At 38.1% G+C, this 21873-nt stretch overlaps 1 protein-coding gene across 1 annotated transcript in view; it reads right to left on the bottom strand.

Annotated features, from left to right (window-relative positions):
- PTPRN2 (protein tyrosine phosphatase receptor type N2) overlaps window positions 1–21873 on the bottom strand; it is a 1559908-nt gene that overhangs the window by 123246 nt on the left and 1414789 nt on the right. The window contains exon 14 of the mRNA XM_043965830.1: window positions 19644–19838. Coding sequence (XP_043821765.1) covers window positions 19644–19838 — 195 coding nt within the window. The remainder of the gene's footprint in view (window positions 1–19643; window positions 19839–21873) is intronic.

Below are 21873 nucleotides of genomic sequence, written 5' to 3'. Positions count from 1 at the left end.
TGAGACTTATCCTGACCATCCTCATTTTCTCATGGCATGGGATGAAAAATTCCCCATTGGATCACTTCCTAATCAGTGGTTACAAAAAAGAGACCTTTCAGAAAAAGAGGAGGGGATGGTAGCTTACCAACATATACACGGATACATACACATACACTCACACATAGAACTTCTCACCCATTCAAAAAGACCCATAGGTCCCTTCTTAGCTGTGACCTTTTTATGTGTTGTACAATGATGAACATATTATAATTTTCTAGGAAAGAGAAAGAATACCAGCAAAGAGAGTAAGAGTTACCTGAGTTAGCAATATGCTTCTTATACACAAAAGTAAGTGATAATAGCAATAATAACCAACACATAAAAGGCATTAAAGTTTCAAAAGTGCTTACATTACACTATATACATTATCTCATTTGACCAAACTCAATTCTAAACTGCAGCTTTGTAATATATCCATAGAGACAAAAGAACCACTTACTAAAATGATTTTTCTCAATAGGAGTATACCTATTTTCTGAAATTTAACAGACATAGGCATGAACAACTTGAGACTATGTTTGCCAATGAGGAGAAAGGGTGGCTTAAACAACATTTAAAGACACAAAAAAACCGCCCTAATTTCTACAAAACTTTGTAACAACAAGTGAAACTGGCTGGCTTATATTTCACCTCATCCACTTTTCCCTCCTTTTTCTTGGGAGAAAGTTATCAAAAAGCAATGAAGTGGCTGAAATTCAGACAAAGGAGGCCATGAAGAAAATGGGTTGGATAATCAGTCCTGGCAAGGCCCAGGATGGGAAATGAAGGTTTCTCTCTAATAGATTATTTTTCACTTCTGTGAGTAAAAATTTGACTTGGGGATAATCTCTTCTTACCATTTGCCCATGCTCACTACGCAGTCACACCCTGAAGCTTTGATGCACTGAGCTGGAAAGCATTGTTAGATGTCATCTTTCTTATTCTTGATTCTCCCCAGGGTGAATTGAACTGACCTCAACTAGGAGACTTAAGTGTCTATCACTTTCCAAAATTGCATCTTGGAATTTCTCCAAGAGCACCAGACATTGCAAAAAACTTAAGCACTTTCTTCTCTGGTCAATGACTCATGATAACTTCTGATTTAGGTTCCTGTTAATACCACCTTACAAGCTGTTGTGTCTTCAGTTCTCCAGGTCCCTTTTATGGCATACTTCAAGTCAACTAAATGATTCATTTATCTACTAGGTCAAGTACATTTGAGAATTGAATAGAAGGACTAACTGTTCCATCCTCCTTATGTCATAGATAGGTGACCAATAAATCCTTTTTATTTTTTTATGCAGAACTTTAAGACTTGTTGCTGAAATGTGGAACCCAGAAAGGTTCATAACAATATAATCATGTAAATGAATCCTAATTTATCCAAATAATTACTCTTTAAGTCATTTTATATGATACCTATAGGATCATAGATGGAAAGTTGGAAAAGACCTTTGAGACTTCCTAGTCTAATTTATTATAATTAATTTTATGCTCTAGCTACTTTGTTGCATGATTAGTTAGTAATGTCAGTATACAATGTAATACCACTGCAAACAGTTTGTGTGAATTTGTCCTTTGAATATTAGTTTAGGGTTAGGATCCCTAATACTGAGTTCTGTATTTTTGCCCAAGTCATCTCCTCTGTGGGATTTAGCGATCCCAACAATAAATCCACTCTCTAAAACCTATTGCTGAAATGTATGTAATAGGTTTAAAGTTGCTAGGGAAATATTTTTCGCGCTTCATCATTTTCCAGTTATGTTCAACTCTTTGCAACCCCATTTAGGGTTTTCTGGGCAGATAGTGGAGTGGTTTGCTGTTTCCTTCACCAGCTCATTTTACAGATGAGAAAACTAAGGCAAACAGGGTTAAGTGACTTGCCCAGGATCATATAGCTCATAAGTTTCTGAGGCCAGATTTGAACTCAGGAAGATGAGTATTCTTGATTCCGGGCCACTGTGCCACCTTGCTGCCCAGGAAAATACTGGAGACATTGGAAACCCGGAATGGAGTTGGAAGTAGGACAGAAAATATGTGCATGAGCACATAGAAACCAGAGGCCCTAAAAATATTTCTATTACTGTGTATATTCATGCATTTAAAAGAGAAACCGATGGATGCAAGGTGCTCCAATGCATAAACCAACACCATTTCCAGATAGCAAAAAATACCTCTTCAAATCTGGACAAAGAAAACAGTCCCCTTAATTTTCTCACCATAATCCCAAACGTCTTTGCCAGAAAATTTCTATGGCTAATCAAGGCTGGTCTTCCTGATTCCTAAAAGTAGATTCTTTGACCCTCACAAACAACATAGAGATAAATTCTAATTTGTTAATTGTGAAACAATAAAGATAGCTTTGATCTTCTAAAATACTTTGTAATTATTCATTTGATATTCTATCCTCCACAGAACAGGTACATTCTAACCATACTTCCCCATTGCACACACAGAAGAAGGAAATTAACTTTTCACATAGCTGATCAAGGAGAAGAATTCAAAGGGGAACTGGGTAGCCTTGCTTTCAGATTCTGCATTTAATCCACAGCAACATGCACGCTACCATCTTAATCTGGGCTGGGCTGTTTTCTTTTCATGTCAGCCCATTGTGAATAGAATATATAACGTGCCACTGGGGTGCAACACTAATCTATTTCTATCTTTGTGTGTGTGTGTGTGTTTAACACAATAGAGAGGAAACTGAAGTTTTCATGATTTATTTAGAATTACTGAAAAGAGGGAACAATCTTCCAACAGAAACTATAGAGGATTACTTCATCTTAAATATAAATTGAAGGTGGGAAGCTCCTATTTACAAAGGAGGAAACGGAGTCCCTAATGAGAGGTTGGGTGGCATGCCCACAGTCACACAACTAGTTAGGGACACAGAAGTAAAGTTCTGTCTCTCTGCCTTGGCCCTTGGCTCCCCTTTGCTCTGAAGCCCTATAGTATTTACAGACATAATTTAATACTGGATTAATTTGCCGAATAGACTGTTAACTATTGTGTAATGTATGTCAGTCTTGGTTCCTAAACTAGATTGTAAGCACCCTGACAGCAGGGTTAGTATCATATTTCTGTGTCCTCCATAGAGTGTAGCATGGTCTTAAGCCCATCATAGATATTCAATAAATATAAATTGCTAGATTGAATGTTCCCTTGAATCATATTATTCAACAAACAGTCAAGACGACCAACTGCAGTTAATTAATTAAGCACCTACTATGTGCTAGGTAGGCACTATGCTAAGCACTGCATCAAGCTTCATCCTAGCATCTATTATCTTTCATTGGTCTGTCTGCCACAGGTTAGTAGTTTATATGTCATAGGTCATATAGATTATGAGATTTAGATTTAGTCCAACATTTTATAGATGAGGAACCTGAGACCCAGAGAGAGAGAGAGGAAGTAACTTATCCAAGGTCATCCAGTTAGTAAGTAGCAAAGTTATCCAATATTTTCTCTAACTCCTATTCATTGAAAACATTCATTCTAATCAGTCTAGCTTCTTCATTGTTTCCAAATATGTCATGATTATTTTTACTTCTTTCAGTGGATACTGTTCTGCTGTTTGTGGAATGATTCAACTGCTTCCTCTTCTTCAGTTCAAATTCTCTATTTCTGTTTAGACACAAATAAAGCCCCACCTTCTTCCACAACTATCTGAACTCACACAAAAAAAAATATCTTTCCTTTCTCTTGATTACTCTATCATTTGTATTCTGCACTATTCAATATTGCATCTGCTAATACATTGCCTGGTATTATTGTCTAGTTATTGGACTATCTTGCATCCTCAATGAGACAGTCATTGTGCTCAGCATTTATTTTCCTGTAACTCTTGTGGTACTGTGATTCTAAATGAAAAATTTAAAAGCCCATTTTTGCAAATCATATTAATTTTGACCAATACACATGAGCAATCAGTAAACTTTATTTTATCAGAACAAATAAATAGAAACTGCCTAATTTAGTTTTCTAAAAAATCATTTAAACACTATCTGGTTTATGGTTGGGTACTGACATTCAGTGGGCAGCTAGATGGTTCAGTGAATAGAGTGCCAGGCCTAGAGTTAGAAAATGCAACGTCTTGAGTTCAAATCTGGCTTCAGATAATTCCTAGCTATGTGACCCTGGGTAAGACATTTAACCCTGTTTGCCTCAGTTTCCTTATCTGTAAAATGAGCCAGAGTAGTAAATGGCAAACCACTCCAATATCTTTTTCAAGAAAATCCCAATTGGGGTCATGAAGAGTCAGATACTACTAAAATGACCAAACTGACAACACTGATATTGAATGTATCATACTTCTTTTTTAGGAATTTTTCTAGGTGTTTAACTTATATTATGATAATCTAGAATACTGTGAACTGAATGATGGTGCAGTAAAGTAGGTTTGTTGTTGTTGTTTGTCCTTTGTTCTCAAAGAAGACCATGACATCCGGGTGATGTCATGACTTGCGCCAAATTGGATTTAAGTGAGGGAGGGCTGTGCAAGTTCACCAACCTCACTCTCTGCTGCAGAGCCATCTGGGCCCAGTGGCAAGATATAGCAGGATGACTAGAGATGACCCTAGATATTTTTTTTAAGGCAGTTGGGGTTAAGTGACTTGCCCAGGGTATATGGAGCTAAAATTCTAGCTATGCTATCTAAAATCTAATGAGTGGTCACCAATAAATTGTAAGCTTTAGCAAAAGTATTTAAGTGTTTAAGTATTTGTTAAAGAGCATTAGGATCAGAGAGAAAGGTAAAAATCTAACTATTTCTAAGAGACCCCATCATCCAACCCGCCATGGAGAGGTCAGGAACCACAAGAGCCAACGCCTCCTGTGAAGCTGGGAACATCCCCTCCCTCCCTGCCCCACAGCTCCAAGCTAATTGGCTGGTAGCCTTGATTGACGGTACCCATGAGCAAACGTCACTTCCTGACACCAAGGACCTTGACCACATGGCTTGCCCTCAGACGCCTTCTCCTCACAGTGGAGCTTTCCTACAGCAACTCTCCAGCAGGTGGTATCATTTCAATCATTACAAGGGTCACACAGCTACTAAATATCTGGTGAGATTTGAACCCAAGTCCTCTCAAATTTGAGGCCAATGCTCTATCAACTGTGCCACCTAGCTGTCCCGCAAAAGTAGGTTTAAAACCAGTTGAATAATCAGACTCAAAGAGTCATTATTTTTTTTTGTTTTGTTTTGTTTTTTGTTTTTTGGTGGGGCAATGAGGGTTAAGTGACTTGCCCAGGGTCACACAGCTAGTAAGTGTCAAGTGGCTGAGGCTGGATTTGAACTCAGGTACTCCTGAATCCAGGGCCAGTGCTTTATCCACTGTGCCATCTAGCTGCCCCTCAAAGAGTCATTATTAAGGGAGTCATATCAACTGGAAGGAGGTCTCTAGTGTAATGCCAAAGGACTCTGTCATTGGAGTTATTCCAAAAAGCACTTTTATCAGTGGCTTAGATGAAGACATAGTTGACTTGTTTACTAAATTTGCAGATGAAGATGAGCTGAGAGAGATCTTGAATGTCAGCACTGAGATCTAAAAAAGCTTCTTAAACTGTAATGATACACTGAATTAGTAAGACATAATTTAATAGGAATAAAAGTTTTACCTTTCATTTAAGAACATCAACTAAACAGGTGCAAGCAGGAGAAAAATGACTAGCTAACACTATTAAAATGAAAATAATAACAATAATAATAATAGTTAGCATTCATTAAGCACCTACTATGTGTAGCCACTATGCTAAGTGCTTTATAAATATCATCTCATTTTCATCTTCATAACAACCTTGGGAGGTAGATGCTATTCTGCCCATTTAATGATGAGGAACTAAGCCAAAACAGAGCTTATGTGACTTGCCCAAGGTCACACAAAAGCTGGTAAGTGTCTGAGGGCACAGATCCAGTGCTCTATCCATTGCATGGCCCTTAAAAAGAAATGGGGATCTTGAGGGGGGGCAGCAGTTCAGAATAAGTCAACAGGAAAAAAAAGTTAATTCAATCACTGGCTGCTTTAACAGAAGCAAAGTGCTCATAACAAGGGACATGGTTGTCCTATTCTCTGCGTTGGTGTGACTCAAGTCAAGACAATGAGCATTTATTAAGTACTTACTATGTGTCAGGCACTGTGCTAAAGGTAGGAGATATTTTTTAAAAGGCGACATCATGGCTAGTCCTTAGGTGCCAGGTTTTAGGAAGCACCCTGACAAGCTGAGAAATAGATGAAGGAGAACAACCAGGATGGTGGAGGACTTGCAATCATGCCATGAGAGGGATGTTTGGTATAATGGAAGACTTAAGGGAATTTGACAGGTGTGTTCAAATACTTGAAGGACTTTCATGTGAAAGGGGAATTACATCTACCTGGTTTCAAAGGACAGAACTAGGACTGACAGGGAAAAGTTACAAAGAGGCAGAATTTAGTTTGATATGAGAAAAAACAACAACACCTTCCAATATATCAGAAATGTCCAAAAGGAGAATGGTTCTCCAAAGGAGATGAGTTCCCCACTTCTGGAAGTCTTTCAGATGGAGGCTAGAACACTCCTAGGTCAGGGGTATTATTACTCATGCTTTGAGTATGAAATGGATTAGATGACTTCTGAGGACCCTTCCAACTTTAAGATTCTCTGATTCTATGAAAATAATTTTATTTGGAAGAGGCTGTATTTATTCAGAAATAGCCAAATACTTTATTACAGCCAATGTCCAGGTAATGAACCCATCCAATATCAGGTAACATGAAGAAAAAGGTGTTCTCTGAACTCCATTTGCGATTATAATTTCAATTCTTCCTTCCCCCTTCTAATATTTTACTAGAGCTGTCATGGAAGTGTTATGTTCTGTGTTTCAAGGATGATGTATTCATGCTTTTGAAACCACAGGTTCTGCAAAATATCAAAGTTGAGTATTCATTCTATTTCAATTGTAGTTATCCTTTTAAACAATGAATCTGAAAATGTTTATCAATGAATTACATGAGCGCCTACATTGCATACCCATCGAGTTGGATGATGGCACAAAACTGGGAAGGATGATTAACATATGGGATAACTGATTCAGGACCCAAAAGAAGATCTCACACAGGTTGAACCTACGGAGTAAATGTGACACCTTACACTTGAATTTTTAAAAGAATCAGCTTCCCAAGCACAAGATGTAGGTGGCAAGGCTAGACATGAGTTTGTCTGAAAATAATATCTGGGGTCTTTAGAGGATTGCAAGCTCAGATGGCAGCCCAAAAAAGTAATGAAATTTAGCGAAGCAAATACAGTGTCCAAAATAAAAGTGATAGTCCCAATGTACCCTACTGTGGTCCAACTGCACTGGAGTACTATGAAGAGTACTTAGGCACCATGTTTAAGGAAGACACTTATTTAATAAGCAGGACATCATAATAGTGCAGGACCCAAAGAACATACCACTTAAGGCTCAATAAAAGGAATTGGAGTTATTTTGCCTAGAGACAAAAAAAAAAAGACTTTGGAAGGACATGACAGTCATCTTCAAGAAAATGAAGGGCTAAAAAAAAGAGGAAGAAAGAAAAAAGAGAAAATGAAGGGCTGTCTTAAAGAGGTATCAGACTCGAACAATGGATGAAAATAGCAGAGAGGCGAACCTTGGCTCAATGTAAAGAACAAAATTCCTAACAAATGCCATTAGCCAATAGTGGAATGGGTTGCCTGGGGAAGTGGCAGGGTTCCCCCTTAAACCAAAAGCTGGATGGCCAATTCTCAGCGATGCCGTAGAGAGGAATTTCAATAAGGTCTGGGTTGGACCAGATTGCCTCTGAGGTTCCTTTCAACTCTGAGATTCTGTGATTTTTGAAATCAGAATTTATTCTTGCCCATATCCTCTTCTCACAGATCCTCAGAATCATCATTGCTCTCCCCAGGGCTTGAATACCAAATCAAAGCCAGCTTATAAGCAGTGAGCACTGCAGAATTCATGCTTAGTTCTTCTGAAGGAGGGAGGCTTTGTTTAATTCTGCCTTGTGCAACAGCAAAATGGCTAGTCAGATTTTGGTCCCAGAATCCCCAAATTTCCCAGAATCCCAGAATCAGTGTGTGCCAGTAAATAAGAATCTACAAAGTAGAAATGACACAGTATGATTTTCTATGCTTGCAAGAGTCTTCAGGGGAAAATGCCCACCCCGTTTTGACTTTTTGAAGGATAAAGCTCATTTTACTTTTTTTCCCACAAAGTAAAAGAACAAAATACCAAGGGAAAAGCCCTAAAATGCCCACCAAAGTATCTTTAAAAATTAAAAATCTTTCTTTATAGAGGGTGAACAATGAGACACCTGCCGTTTGGCAGGTGCAATAAAGGGTATTAGACTGGCAGGATTTGGGGAGTACCAGGTTCCTACAGTTGCCAAAAGTTACCAGGAAGGTACTCTAAGTTCCTATAGCTATTAGGAGCTGCAACACCTGTTTCTAGCAGCCAACTGTGATTGAAGATAGAAGATCCCCAACATCTACAAGTAAGAATGGCCCTAAGTAAAATGTGAGTATTCCTCTTGGGACCTTGGAAATAGTCCTAAGAATCATCTCAGGACCTGAAGAAGCAAGCCAACACCAAGCATCTGGAGTGTGTGGTTCGAGTCCTGCTTTCAGCAATCTACTGGAATTGCTGATAGAGAATGATATCACCAGTCAAGGCTGATACCATGCAATGTTGTAAACTAGGTACTTTATCCTCACAGGCCTCTCTTCCTTAATTTTAGTGTTTCCTCTTCATTTTCTCTCATTGCTCTCAGATGCTGGCACCAGGCTGTCCAGAATCACTTAAATGTACCTCCTGATTTAGACCTGCCCCATTTAGGAAGTACTCATGTGCCAAGCCACTGCAAACCCTTGCAATCCCCTGACACCAACTTCCATCCTTGAACATTATTTCTCCACTGTCCTATTTACTGAGATCTCATCTTTCTGCTGCTAAGATAATGTGCTACTAGTGGACCACCTAAATGGGTTAGTTCTGCTAGGTGATACATTTACATTTTGAACAAACTCTGTATAAGGCACCATACCTTAACCTCAAGGATAACAAAAATGGTGAGAATTTCAGGGCTTGCAGCAAGGCAGGGGTAGATAGACTTTTTGGTTCCCATTGCCTATTTGGAGGATTTTTGTCCTTGCTGTTATCATTAAGATTATCCCGGTAGGAAAGGGTTTCCTCACATTGTTTTTGGTCACCAGAAAACAGGGGTAAAGAGCATTTCCTTCCCATCTATGACTCCTCTAGGATCAAAAGACCTGAATGGCAGCATTCTTCTGGTGGCCAGGTTCTTAACCCAAGGTGCATGGATTTCATGGGGTCCATGAACTTGGATGTGAAAAAATGATATCTTTTTTTTCTCTAATTTCTAACTGAAATGGGTATCTTCAATGATTAATTCAGGTAATAAACCACAGAAGTATTAAGAAGCGCCATGACTTCATCACCAACTGGAGTCACAGTCATATTATATATTGCAGTTGTTGCAGATATCTTAAAATATCATTTATGGCCACTGCTTCAAGATTAGCTATTATGCCCACTGCTAGATCACACATGATCTCAGCCTTCCTTTCTATAGACTACTGTCTTCAATATAACTGGTCTCCTTTGTAATCCTCTGTATTTTATTTTATGCATTGAAAACCGTTATTTTGAGATCGCATCCTTGGGCTTCAACAGACTGTCAAAGAGTCCATGACAGAATAAAGGTTAATAATACCTGCTCTAGAGCCTTTATAAGTTCTACAAGGTCTTTGATTTTAAAAGTTAAAATGACATTGTGCTTCATATCAAAGTCCTAGTAGAAAGGGGTTTAACACACAAGAAAAAAATGAAGCAGATGGTTTCTTAGTTTGCCTTTTAACTTGTTACCTCCCATAACTGCCCTGGGGTAATTCAATGACATGACTTTTCTGAAGTGCTTTTTTTTTCTGCTCTCCTGAGACAACTTAACCTGATTTAATCAATAGCACTGTTGCTCAATCAGAAGGGCAGATTTTTCATTTGCAATCTAATGCTTTGCTGGTTCTGTGGCATTCAAGCAATGTAGGAATGACCAAATTATCCTTGTTATAGTGCCATGCTCAATAAATGCCTGATGAAGAGTGTGATGCATGCTGTTTAAATGCTCCAAAATTGCACTCAATAGTCTGTAGAAGTTGTTGGACTTATGTGCTTAAGCAAGAATGACTTTTAAAGCCTCCTTTGAACTTGGATTGGTAAACCTACTCCTCTCCTTATCCTTTGACACAATCTAAAGAGGAGCAAAATGTGAAAAAAGGAGCGATTCTGTTTGTATGAAGAATGAGAATATTAGAGCCCAAAGGTGACTTTATAGATCATCTTGTCCAATTGCTTCATTTTACATGAGATGATATTGGGATAGATAGGTTATGGTGACTTGCCCAAGGACACATATTTAATTAGTTTGGCACCACCAGGACTAAAACTTAGGTTCCTGAACCCTAGTTATGATCTCCGCTCTACAAACTGCCATTACTTAATGATAAACCTTTAATAAGGTATGATATTTAGTTATCTTTGTAGTTAAACATTTTAGTATTCATCAGTATATAACACTGAAGCTCAAAATTGGGGCCATTTTTGTCAACTGGGAATGTATCTTGGCTATAAGGATTTTCCTACAGCTTCACAAGGGGCTGGAATTGATTCTAGAATCACTGAGGTGGTTCCAAGATTGTGGATCCAGGCCAGAAAGCTTCTACAATATCTATTCTACTTCGAAGCTATCTTGGGATGTGTACTCCAAGTTTGAACTAACCCAAAAGGATAGGATGGCCTCCAAAACACTGATCATTTGGGGTCACTCATCTTCCCCATTATAGATTCCAATCAGATGAAAGATTTTCTTGGGAGGCCTGACCCAAATTTGCCTTCCAGGGACTTCCTACCCTCTTACTCTGAGACGTGCATAACCTAAACCCAGCAAAATCTCATGTGATCAACAAAGCTAACTTTTCATTTCTTTAATCACAACTGTGCTATCCTAATCCTAAATCCTCCTCTATTCTCTCATTACATTTGCCTCTTCATCTGAGGGTCTGCTGTGGCTTCAAGAGGCCTGAAAGCGGGTCTTGGAGGGTCTCAACAGGCTTCTGGCTCCTGAAAGTTTCAAATTCCCACCAATTTATTTAAAAGTAATCCAGTAAACTAGGAAGAGCTTGAAAAAGACTCAGAAGCAAATAATCCATCCAAAAGTACAAGATAAGTCAGAACCATTCACTAAGATCTAGAATGTAATGTTGGGCTTGGGATAAAAGGTTTGTGTTACTTTTAACAGGGTCTAATGTCAGACAGCACTCCTACACCTCAAAAGTTGATCAATAACATCAATGAAAAAATATACTGCCTGAAACCTGACTTATGGAACACATTAGCATAAATATAAAACCTGAAACACCATCCAATATAATCTTGTTTCTTCATGAACAAGTCCCACTTAAGCAAAAAGGAAGGAAGGAAGCAACCCTTTATTAAGTGCCTACTATGTGTCGAACACTGTGCTAAGTGCTTTAGAAATATTATCTCCACAACAACATGTTTTGTTACTTTAGTTGGCTAGACCTAGTTAAGTGGTTGGCTTAGGAGGTGACACATAGCAGGATGATGATAAAGTCCTAACACTGTTCCCTGAGTAGATGAATTAGTTTTATATGGAAATAGTGATGATATTCTTAGCCTACAACCAGGCATCTGTCATTCAGCACCAGGGAAAAGTGGGTAGGGATGCACAAGGATATCACCATACTTTTCTCTGCTAAAGAAATAACTGGTGAGTTGGTAGCATAATTCTCATATTCAAACACATATTATAAAGAAACATTTAACATAGTTGAAGTCAAGTGGTGGAGTAACACACCCAAGAGTTAGGTAAGAATTCTACAAGGACATGATTACTTCATCACAGTAGGTACTACATTTGCTCAATTGGAAATAATCAGCATGAAATGAAGGACCTGGAATGAGTCACAGGCCAAAAAAATCAAAGAATCTTCAAAAGTCAACTGACCATATAAAATGTTGGTGAGGCAATTGGGATTAAGTGACTTGCCCAGAGTCACACAGCTAGTAAGTGTTAAGTGTCTGAGGCCGGATTTGAACTCAGGTCCTCCTGAATCCAGGGCCGGTGCTCTATCCACTGCACCACCTAGCTGCCCCCCATATATAATGTTAATAAAAATACTATGTTCTACTTAGCATATAATTGGGGTTTGGGGGAACTAAAAGGAATCAGCTTGTGTGTCCCCTGGCAAAAGTGGAAAGACTGCACCATAACATAGAATAGTGACTGAAATGTTTTGGTTTAATTGGTTTTATCTTATCCCACCCTTGGTAGGCAAGGGAACATCACTTTGTTATTATTTACATTGCTGTAGCTTTGTATATTTGAATAATAGAATCAAAGAATGACAGAATTCAAAAGAATGGCCTTTAATTTGCATAAAAGTTTGCTAATTTACCTTCTAGGCTTCTAATTAATATTATTGCTTTGTTAAGCCCTTGGTTTTCCACATTGACAATCCACCTTCTCTATAAAACTCTGGAAGAAAAATCTGTCCCCAGTTGGTGAATTCACAGACTCAGTATTCTAACTCATGCTGAACATAATGGAACTTAAAGGGTACCTAATGGTTTCTAAATGTTCCTATGTCTAAAGATCATGTTCATTTGAGGGAGGGTCTAAGTAAGGTTCTTTTTCTTCTTTAGTCAAACAGCTGACTCATATTCAACCAGTGGCTCACAGGAACACCTAGATCCTTTCTTTCCAAACTCACATAAAGCCAGTCACTCTTGAATGGGTGCCAATGTTCCCTGATTTTAAGCAGATCTGATGGAAAAGTACAGATCTACCCAGCTGATCAATTAGAGCATGATTATTTGATTTACATTAGAATTCACCATAGGATTCCTTTATAGATTGACCTCTTCAGCACATTCTAAATGAGTTATAATTACAAAAACCCATTGTACATGTGACTTTTCAAGGAATATGTCTATTACATAAAGTAATGGCCCCCTGTATTAATGATGTCTTCCCTTTTGAGTTTTTCTGCTTTGCATTTGGCATCTATTAAATTTTCTTCTGTTGGTCTCTCACGATCTTTGACTTATTTAGAGCATTTAAAATTCCAAGGGTATCCTTCAAAATGTAGCCAACTCTCATTCATCACCTGAGTTGAGTGATATCTACAAAGATAGTAAACAGGTTCTCCTTCCTCCCTGTCTTCATTCCATACTTCTTATGCTACCTTTACTAGGCTCACAGAAAAAAAGCTATAGAGTGTGTGTAATGGGACCAACACACTTAGTCATATCTCTATGAGCATAATAATATTTTACGGAGTCTTAGAACTGGGTAGGATAATTTGCATTATTTGCCCTCCTGCCCCAATTAGAATCCAGAAATTAATTAATTTACATAGACTATCTATTGACACAGTCCTAAAAGTAATAATGAGTGAATCAATTAAGATCTAGTTGTGTTCAAGTCCTTTATCTCCTTGCTCTTGGGGGAAAAAGGAGAGTAAATTCATTTGTGAATATAGCATAGCTTTAAATATGATCAATATGGCCTGGTCTGAAAGGCTAATAAGGATTTGCTTGTATGTACCCAGATAAGGGCTTTTATTTTTTCTCCCAGTGAGAGGCCTTCAGTGTGTCTGCCTGGCATATAATAGTTGCTTAATAAGTTAATTGACTGATTCTCCAAAAGCTGTGTTTTACTTTCTGACCATTTCTTTTAAGCAAAGTTATTTTGTCCACCATTTCCTAAAAGTTTTGTTGAGCAAGTTTTGATTTCATCAATTGTCTGTGGAAACTATTGTCCATTTCTATCTATATTTTTATATAAAGAGGGGTTCTTAATATGGTGGCTACAATGTTGGTTTTTGACACATTGATAAGTATATTTCAATGTAATTTTTTCTAATTTCATGTATTTTATTATTTTTTAATGTTATTTTTCTTTTTCTTTTTTGTTTTTTTCTGTTTTGTTTTGTTTTTGTGGGGCAATGGGGGTTAAGTGACTTGCCCAGGGTCACACAGCTAGTAAGTGTCAAGTGTCTGAGGCCGGATTTGAACTCAGGTACTCCTGAATCCAGGGCCGGTGCTTAATCCACTGCGCCACCTAGCTGCCCCCATGTATTTTATTTTAAAATGTTATTTAGAGAAAGGATTTTTACCTTTCACCTAACTGCAAGAGAGGCTCAGGAAACACACAAAAAAGTTAAGAATCCCTTTTAGAAGCATTTTCTAGTGAAGATGTCCTAATTTCATGTATGTATCTAAGTAGCCTCCTCTAATGCCCGGTCATGGCATGGGAGGCACTTAAGTTTCTCAGAGACAAAAGTCAATGGAGTAAAGGCTTAGACATATATTGGAAACAAGCTAGAAAGACTTTAGGTCCAGTGAGGAGACACACCGTGCTATGTCATTTAAAGACCAGCTAAGGGAGATGCCACCATCACCAGATTGGCTGTGGAGTCATGAACTTTTGGGCCACACCAATTCTTAAAGTCAGTCTACCAGTCCTGCACTGTTGGAACACCTCCACTGACTGAAATCATGAATTCTCCAAAGTACTGAAGTATGAATCCATTCCAATGAGCTTTGCTGGTAACAACAAAAACATAAAGCACAGTAGTGCAGAGAAATGAAAAGGAAGTTTGGTTTGGAAGAGACCCGAGTTTCAATCCTGCCTTTGCTACTTACTGCCTATGTGAACTTGAACAAGTTGCATGACCTTGAGCCTATAGTGAGGAAGACTTGAATTTAAATCCAATCTTACACATTTGTTCACTGTATGGCTCTGAGCAGGTTACTTAACCTTTGTTTGCCCCAGTTTCTGCAACTAGGGGTCTCAGTGAATAGCACACTGGGCCTGGAGTCAGGATGACCTGAGTTCAAATCTAACCTCAGATACTTCTTAGCTATGTGATCCTGCACAAGTCAAAACCCCTGTTTGCTTTGGTTTCCTCAACTGTAAAATGAGGATAATAACAGCTCCTTCCTTCCAGGATTGTTGTGAGGATCAGATGAGATAATAAGTTTCTGGCACACAGTTAGTGTTATATAAATGTTAGCCATCTTCATCATTATTACTATTACTATTGTTCTAGAGTTGTTATAAAGATCAATGGAGATAATATTTGTCAAGCACTTAGCATTAGGCCCAGCACATAATAGGTGCTATATAAATTGTAGGTATGGTGCTCTTGGTGCTGCTGACCTTTATTGGCTTCCATTTGAGGCTTTTTCGAGATCAGGAAGCCTTAATCTAGTATCCGTGAATTCTTTAAAAATTAATTACTGAATTTCAATATAATTGTAGTTCTATGTATTTTGTTTTATGAATTTAAGAACACTATTCTGAAGAGGGGTCCAGTGGCTCCACCAAATGGCCAAAGGGGTCCTGGATGTCCTGGCTTAAGTGATCTCTATGGACCCTTCCAGCTATAAATCCTATAATACTAAATTGCCTTCCAAGTAACTCAAGCATATTTTCTTTTTTAAAATTTTTTTTGGGGGGTGAGGCAATTGGGGTTAAGTGACTTGCCTAGGGTCACACAGCTAGTAAGTGATAAGTGTCTGAGGCCGGATTTGAACTCAGGTCCTCCTGAATCCAGGGCTGGTGCTCTATCCACTGAGCCACCTAGCTGCCCCAAGCATATTTCTTAATCAGCCTTATACTGCTGATTTGTTCATCTTTTTTTGTGAGGCAATTGGGGTTAAGTGACTTGCCCAGGGTCACACAGCTGGTAAGTGTTAAGTGTCTGAGGCCGGATTTGAACTCAGGTCTTCCTGAATCCAGGGCCAGTGCTTTATCCACTGTGCCACCTAGCTGCCCCTATCTTTTTTTTTGAAACTCAGTTTTACTATCTGCAAAACTGGGGTAATGCTATCTACCTCAAAGAGTTGTTGAGAGGATCAAATTGAGAAAGTATATGAAAAGCCATCTGAAAACTTAAAGTGCTAAGTCAATGTCACCTATTATTAAAATTATCAATAGCATGAATTTATAGTCAAATGTGAAATTATGTATCCAGACAATTTATTTGATTAAAGTCTTTAATATTTTTTATTTACTGTATTGGCCAATCTTTTATGCATAAAATTCCATATACCTGTTTAGGGCAGAAATATCTTCAACCTTAAAATGTCCACTTTCAGTGAGATCTTGTAAAAACTAGATAATAAAAATTAATGGGAAGCACTCCATAAAATGCTGTGGAAATACTAGATAATAACTTGTTAAAAATGAAATTAGTGCTCAGAAATATGCAGAATATAAAACTGGATACTATCATTTTTTCTAGATGCCAAATCAAATCCTAAGTGACAAAAAGGAAAAGGACCCTATCTAGAGTGTGCCACATAAAAACAATACCATTCTCTAGGCTGGGAAAGAAAAAATTAGGACTTGAGTCCTTTGAGTGAAAAGAAGGGAATTAACAGAAGCTTCAAAGACATCAAACCTGAGGACCATTTGTAGAGTAATCCCATCATTTCCATAATAGAAGAAGCATGGCCATTGGAGACAGAAGTTTACTCTACAAGGGGTCCTATACCATTGGTCAACTAAACAGAAAGACATTGTGCTAGAAAAAGAGACTCAAAAAACTGAGCCTCATTTAAAAAAAAATGAAATAGGCAGTGGGGCATGATGGGAAGGGGGCCATCTTTGGTGTCAGGAAGATGTAGGTTCAAGTCTTACATTTGACAAATACTAGCTGTCTGATCATGGGGTTAGTCATATAAACTCTTTGTGTATTAGGCAATTCTCTGACACTTGTTGAACGAAACCAGTGGAAAGAAGTTTCAACACTGGAAGTTCCCTTTACTCAAAAAATGACAGGTCCAGATTTAAGGGGTGGAGTGGAGAAAGAGAATGAAGTCTAAGCCCAACTCCAGTCTCTGATTCAAAATGGAAATTGATCCTAAGTTAAAGGTTAATAATCCTGCCTCATGCACCTAACATTATTGAGGGAGGTTAGGTGTTTAATACCACCTCTTACAAAGGACAGTTCATGCCATAGGAAGACCAGTCAAAAGAACTGGAGAAGAAATTTAAGGTCGGACACTATAGCTGTCTTCAAACAACTTGAAGGCTGTCATGCAGGAGAAGGATTAGACTTGTTCTGTTTGGTCCTTGAAGACAGCATTAGGATGAACAGGTGAACATTGCAAAGAAGCCACCTTAAAGTTGATATGAGGTAAAATTTGCTAGCAATTAGAGCTATCTCAGAGCAGGGTAGGTGGCCTCAGGAGACAGAATTATATGAATGTTAGTTGATAATGATAATGATGATTACTATTATATTTAGTGACCAGGCTCTGGAATCAGAATCATTCTAATTTTTCAGAGAAAACAGTAACTCACTGTCCAACCAATAGCTACAGATTTTTCAGCTCACTTAAACCTGTGCTATTATGTAAGTGATTCATCAATTCTCTCACAACTTACAGTTAGAAAATGTCCAGAGCCATTTGATTTCTGTGAATGTTGACACAACCTTAATGTCAGATGGAGTAAGATGCTTTGTAGAAAAACTACCTTGAGTGGGAATACCATAGTTGCTAATTGTGGTAAAATTTGACACACAGCAATATAGGGAAGCCATTATGATTAATATTGTTCTAGTCCCTTTGCAGTTGTACTTGGGTAGCTAGATGGCACAGTGGATAGAGCACTCAGCCTGGAGTCAGGAAGACTTATTTTCCTGAGTTCAAATCTGGCCTCAGACACTTATTAAGCTGTGTGATCCTGGGAAAGTCACTTAACCCTGTTTCCCTCAGTTTTCTCTTCTGTAAAATGAGCTGGAGAAGATAATGGCAAACCACTCCAGTATTTCTGCCAAGAAAAACCCAAATGGGGTCATGAAGAGTTGGATACAACCGAACAACAACAAAGTTCTACTTGGGGAAAAAATGCAGTTGGCTGAGGTTCTCTTCTGCCAATCTAAATTATTCTTTTGTTATTCATAACACTGCTAAGGAATTTTTCTAAAATATACACAAACACATGTTAATTTGATGGGACCTATTTAGAAATTCTGGAAATTAACTATATAATTGAAAATCTTTCTTTCAGCTCTCTAAGTAAGAGGTCATATCAATGGAACAGTAAATAAAGCTCTCTGTCCCCCTGCCAATCTAAGCAAGAGGAAGTATCTGCCATGAAATAGAATTTACCCAGATGGTTTTGTGCTATACTTTATAAATTAACAAATGGGAAAACTTCCATTAGCTGGAAATTCAGGAATACATTGCTCTCCTATCTTACTGGAAACAGCCAGAAAGATATGACAAATTGTGAGCAACTCTCTTAATAAACTTAGACATTCATTATGCATCAAACAATGATCCACAGGTATTTTTTATATGACTGTCCCAATAACAAAAGTCATCTTGGGAAGACAGAAATCAATGATGACATATCTCTGAGAAAGCCAAGTTGAACTTTAATCCCAATGGCAAGTGTTTTGTACTAACCTCATTCTGGAAAGTATTAACACAAAGAGGGAGACGCCTTTAAATGCCACAATTCTTCCCAATCTCACTTTTAATTACGGGAAACCTATGATTAACATTTTTTTAGCCAAAAGATTCTTGATGAATTCGGCATGGAAGGGGAATAAAACAAGTGTTGCTTATTACTCAGAGAGCTTAAAAAAATCATCACACAGAATAGGCTCTAAAGTGTTATCAGGGTTAAAAACAAAATAACCAATAAAAGAAACTTACACATCATTAAGTATGTGGGAGCTGAATTCTCTAAGCCAAAGAAGGGGGGGGGAATTCCAATTGTAAATACAGATTCATATTCATTTAAATGAGAACTACAGGCAGAAAGACCCCTGACATTGATACTCTTCATAGGCTGCTCATTGGTCTTGTAAGAGGGTCTCATTCCATCATCAGTTTGGCCAGCTCTGTTTACTAAAACACAAAAATGCTGCTGGGGTAATTTGAGAGGCATTACAGTGTGTGTGTGTGTGTGTGTGTGTATATATATATATATATATATATATATATATATATATATATATATATATATACACACACACACACATATATGTGTATATATCTATACATATACATATACATATATATACACACATACACACATATATATACATATATATACACACACACACACACATATATATATATATGTAGATGAATTAAAATATCCTTTTTCCCTGCCTGTCTCCTTACAGCCTCCCAAAATCACTTTATTCTACTTGATTATAATTTCTTAGCAGTCTGGAGTCAGGAAAACTTGAGTTCAAATTTGACCCCAGACAGTTACTAGCTATGTGACCTTTGACAAGCCACTTAACCCCCTCTGTTTGCCTCAGTTTCATCATCTGTAAAATGGGAATAATAATAATACTAATAGCACCAACCTCATAAGGTTGTGAGGACCTAATGAGATACAAATTGTAAAGCACTTAGCACAGAGCCTGGCCCATAGAGAGCCTGATATAATCGTTAGTTGTTATTATTATTATCCTTTCCATAGTGGAAAGACTGATTCAAAGACTTTTCCAAAGAATCCCAAACAATAGACATAACAGAATCACAGCCTTACCAAGATCATGTGACCGGTGGAGATGTCCATGTTGGATTGGACTGGTTCTTCAGACCAGGAAGAAGTGCTGCTCCGAGCAGAGGGACTTGGCATGGGCCCATCGCTGAACTGTGATGAAACACTATTGATACGGGAAGTGTGCAGTGGCTCTGGGCGATCAGATGTCTTGACAGCCATTCGCTGACGGCAAAGCTCCTAGAACATGAAAAGAGAGAAGAAAGGTGTGATCTGGGATGAATGGCCACTGCCAAGGGGAAATGTCTGTTATCACGTAAGGGTGAGGAGCAATTTATCTTCCTGCTTCTGCTTTGCTTCTCCTCGCATCTACCCATAACTTTGAGGCCTCGAACGTTCAGCTGGGTGATCCACTATTTAATTATTAGGTCCAGGTAATTATCAGATATCTATCGTGGGGTGGTAGTGGTGGTGGTGGCAGAACAGAAAGCATAATACATTAGTCTAAATTATGGAGAAGAGTTAGGGAATGGAGCTATCATTTTATGAAAACCAAACAATACTCAGTACATCTATCATAAACCTCTCCTTCCTCCCTCCCTCTCTCTCTCTCTCTCTCCACACACACATATATACACACTTATGCACACACATAAATATATCTATATATTTATATAATCTATGTATATACACATATGTGCATAACTACACATGTGTGCATATAGACATATACTTATATGTATATAAATGTGTATCTATAGTGTGTACATGTATGCATATATATATATATACACACATACACACACATGCATGCACGTGTATGTATGTATATTGGATAAGAGGATAAATTACTGCACCATGTTACCCTGGATCCTGTTCCTGCCAGTTCAGGAAAAAAAGAGGTAATTTGACTGATGTTTTCAGTAATAAAGTAATGGAACAATAGATGCTGTATTTTTTCTCATTAAAATGACAACACAAAGGATTGGACATAGTGAACAAAAGTGAAAAATTTTTTGTGGCCCTCAACCCCGCCCCCCCAAAACAAAACCAGAGACTCATGACAGACTTTAAAAAAGGAAAGATAAAGGGAAGACTAAACCCTGAACTCTCTCCCCTAAAATACTAACTGCCACTGAGGAGTCATTCAGTGACACCACAAAGAACATCACAGTAACTGCATAAGATAATGGTGAAATGTCTAAGCAATCAGCCGGATGATGTAAGTTACTAGGTTTTAAAAAATCTCAGTCTAATTGCCTAGTAGATTGCCAATTATGTAGGAACCTGGATTTAGAGCTGGGGGACCTTAGTGATCCTCTAGCAAACCTGCTAATTTTACCAAAGAGGGAACATGGCAACAGAGAAGACTGGAAATGTCAGAAGTCCTGAGTTTACCGGCTCTGCTACTCATTGCTTGTGTTACTGGGAGGGGTCTTTTCACTTGGAGCATGCCTGATACAGGACTTATAGCTGCAAATGATTCCAAAATGTCTCTCTAGCATCATTATGACTAATCAGTATACATCTTTCAGGCATATTAGCTGCTGGTTGTCTTTTAGAAGGGTTCTGGAAAGCTGTTTGCCTCTGGCTAATAAATGATCATAATTCAAATACTCAAAACTACTCAGTAGCCAGAGTGGTCCAATCAGAATCAAGAAGACCCAAGTTCAAAGTCCTTTGTCTCAGTGTGTGCCTCTGTGTGCCCCTGGGTGAGTCACTTTACCTCCTTCTGCCTCAGTTTTCTTATCTGTAAAATGGGTAAAATAATAGCATCTAAGATGAAATGAGTTAATATTTGTAAAGTGCTTTGTAGACCTTAAAACACCATGTACACACTCACTAGTGTTGCTGTTATTAAGATGGGATAAACTCTCTTCTTTTGTCCAATGAAAACAATTGCAACCCAATGATCAGCAAAGTGAAGCATAAGATGAAGGAAAACTTTAAAAAAATTTTTGAAAAGATTATTTTAAACTGCATTCGAATATTCAAAAGGAAACTGTTTCAAGAACCGATTCATCCATGCTCTCCTTCTCCTTTCTAATCTTGGTGGCAGTGGATCCTGGCATCCAAGGGGAGGTCATACCACCAACCTGAATCTGATCGGAGACGTCTATCAAAAGAGTCCTCAGCACCCCAAGGCAACAGCCAGAGATCACAAAACACTTCCATGTTTCCCTTCTCCTTCTCCCTGCCTTTAAAGACCTTTGTAACGCCAGCTGACACTTTAGAGAAATCTCTTCTTTAGGCACAGCTCTCTGTGTGAGATACA

The sequence above is a fragment of the Dromiciops gliroides genome, chromosome 5 (assembly GCF_019393635.1).
Source record: "Dromiciops gliroides isolate mDroGli1 chromosome 5, mDroGli1.pri, whole genome shotgun sequence".
In the NCBI taxonomy this organism is placed as follows: domain Eukaryota; kingdom Metazoa; phylum Chordata; class Mammalia; order Microbiotheria; family Microbiotheriidae; genus Dromiciops; species Dromiciops gliroides.
Note: the sequence above shows the minus strand (reverse complement) of the source record. Positions and strands in the feature narration are given on the sequence as shown.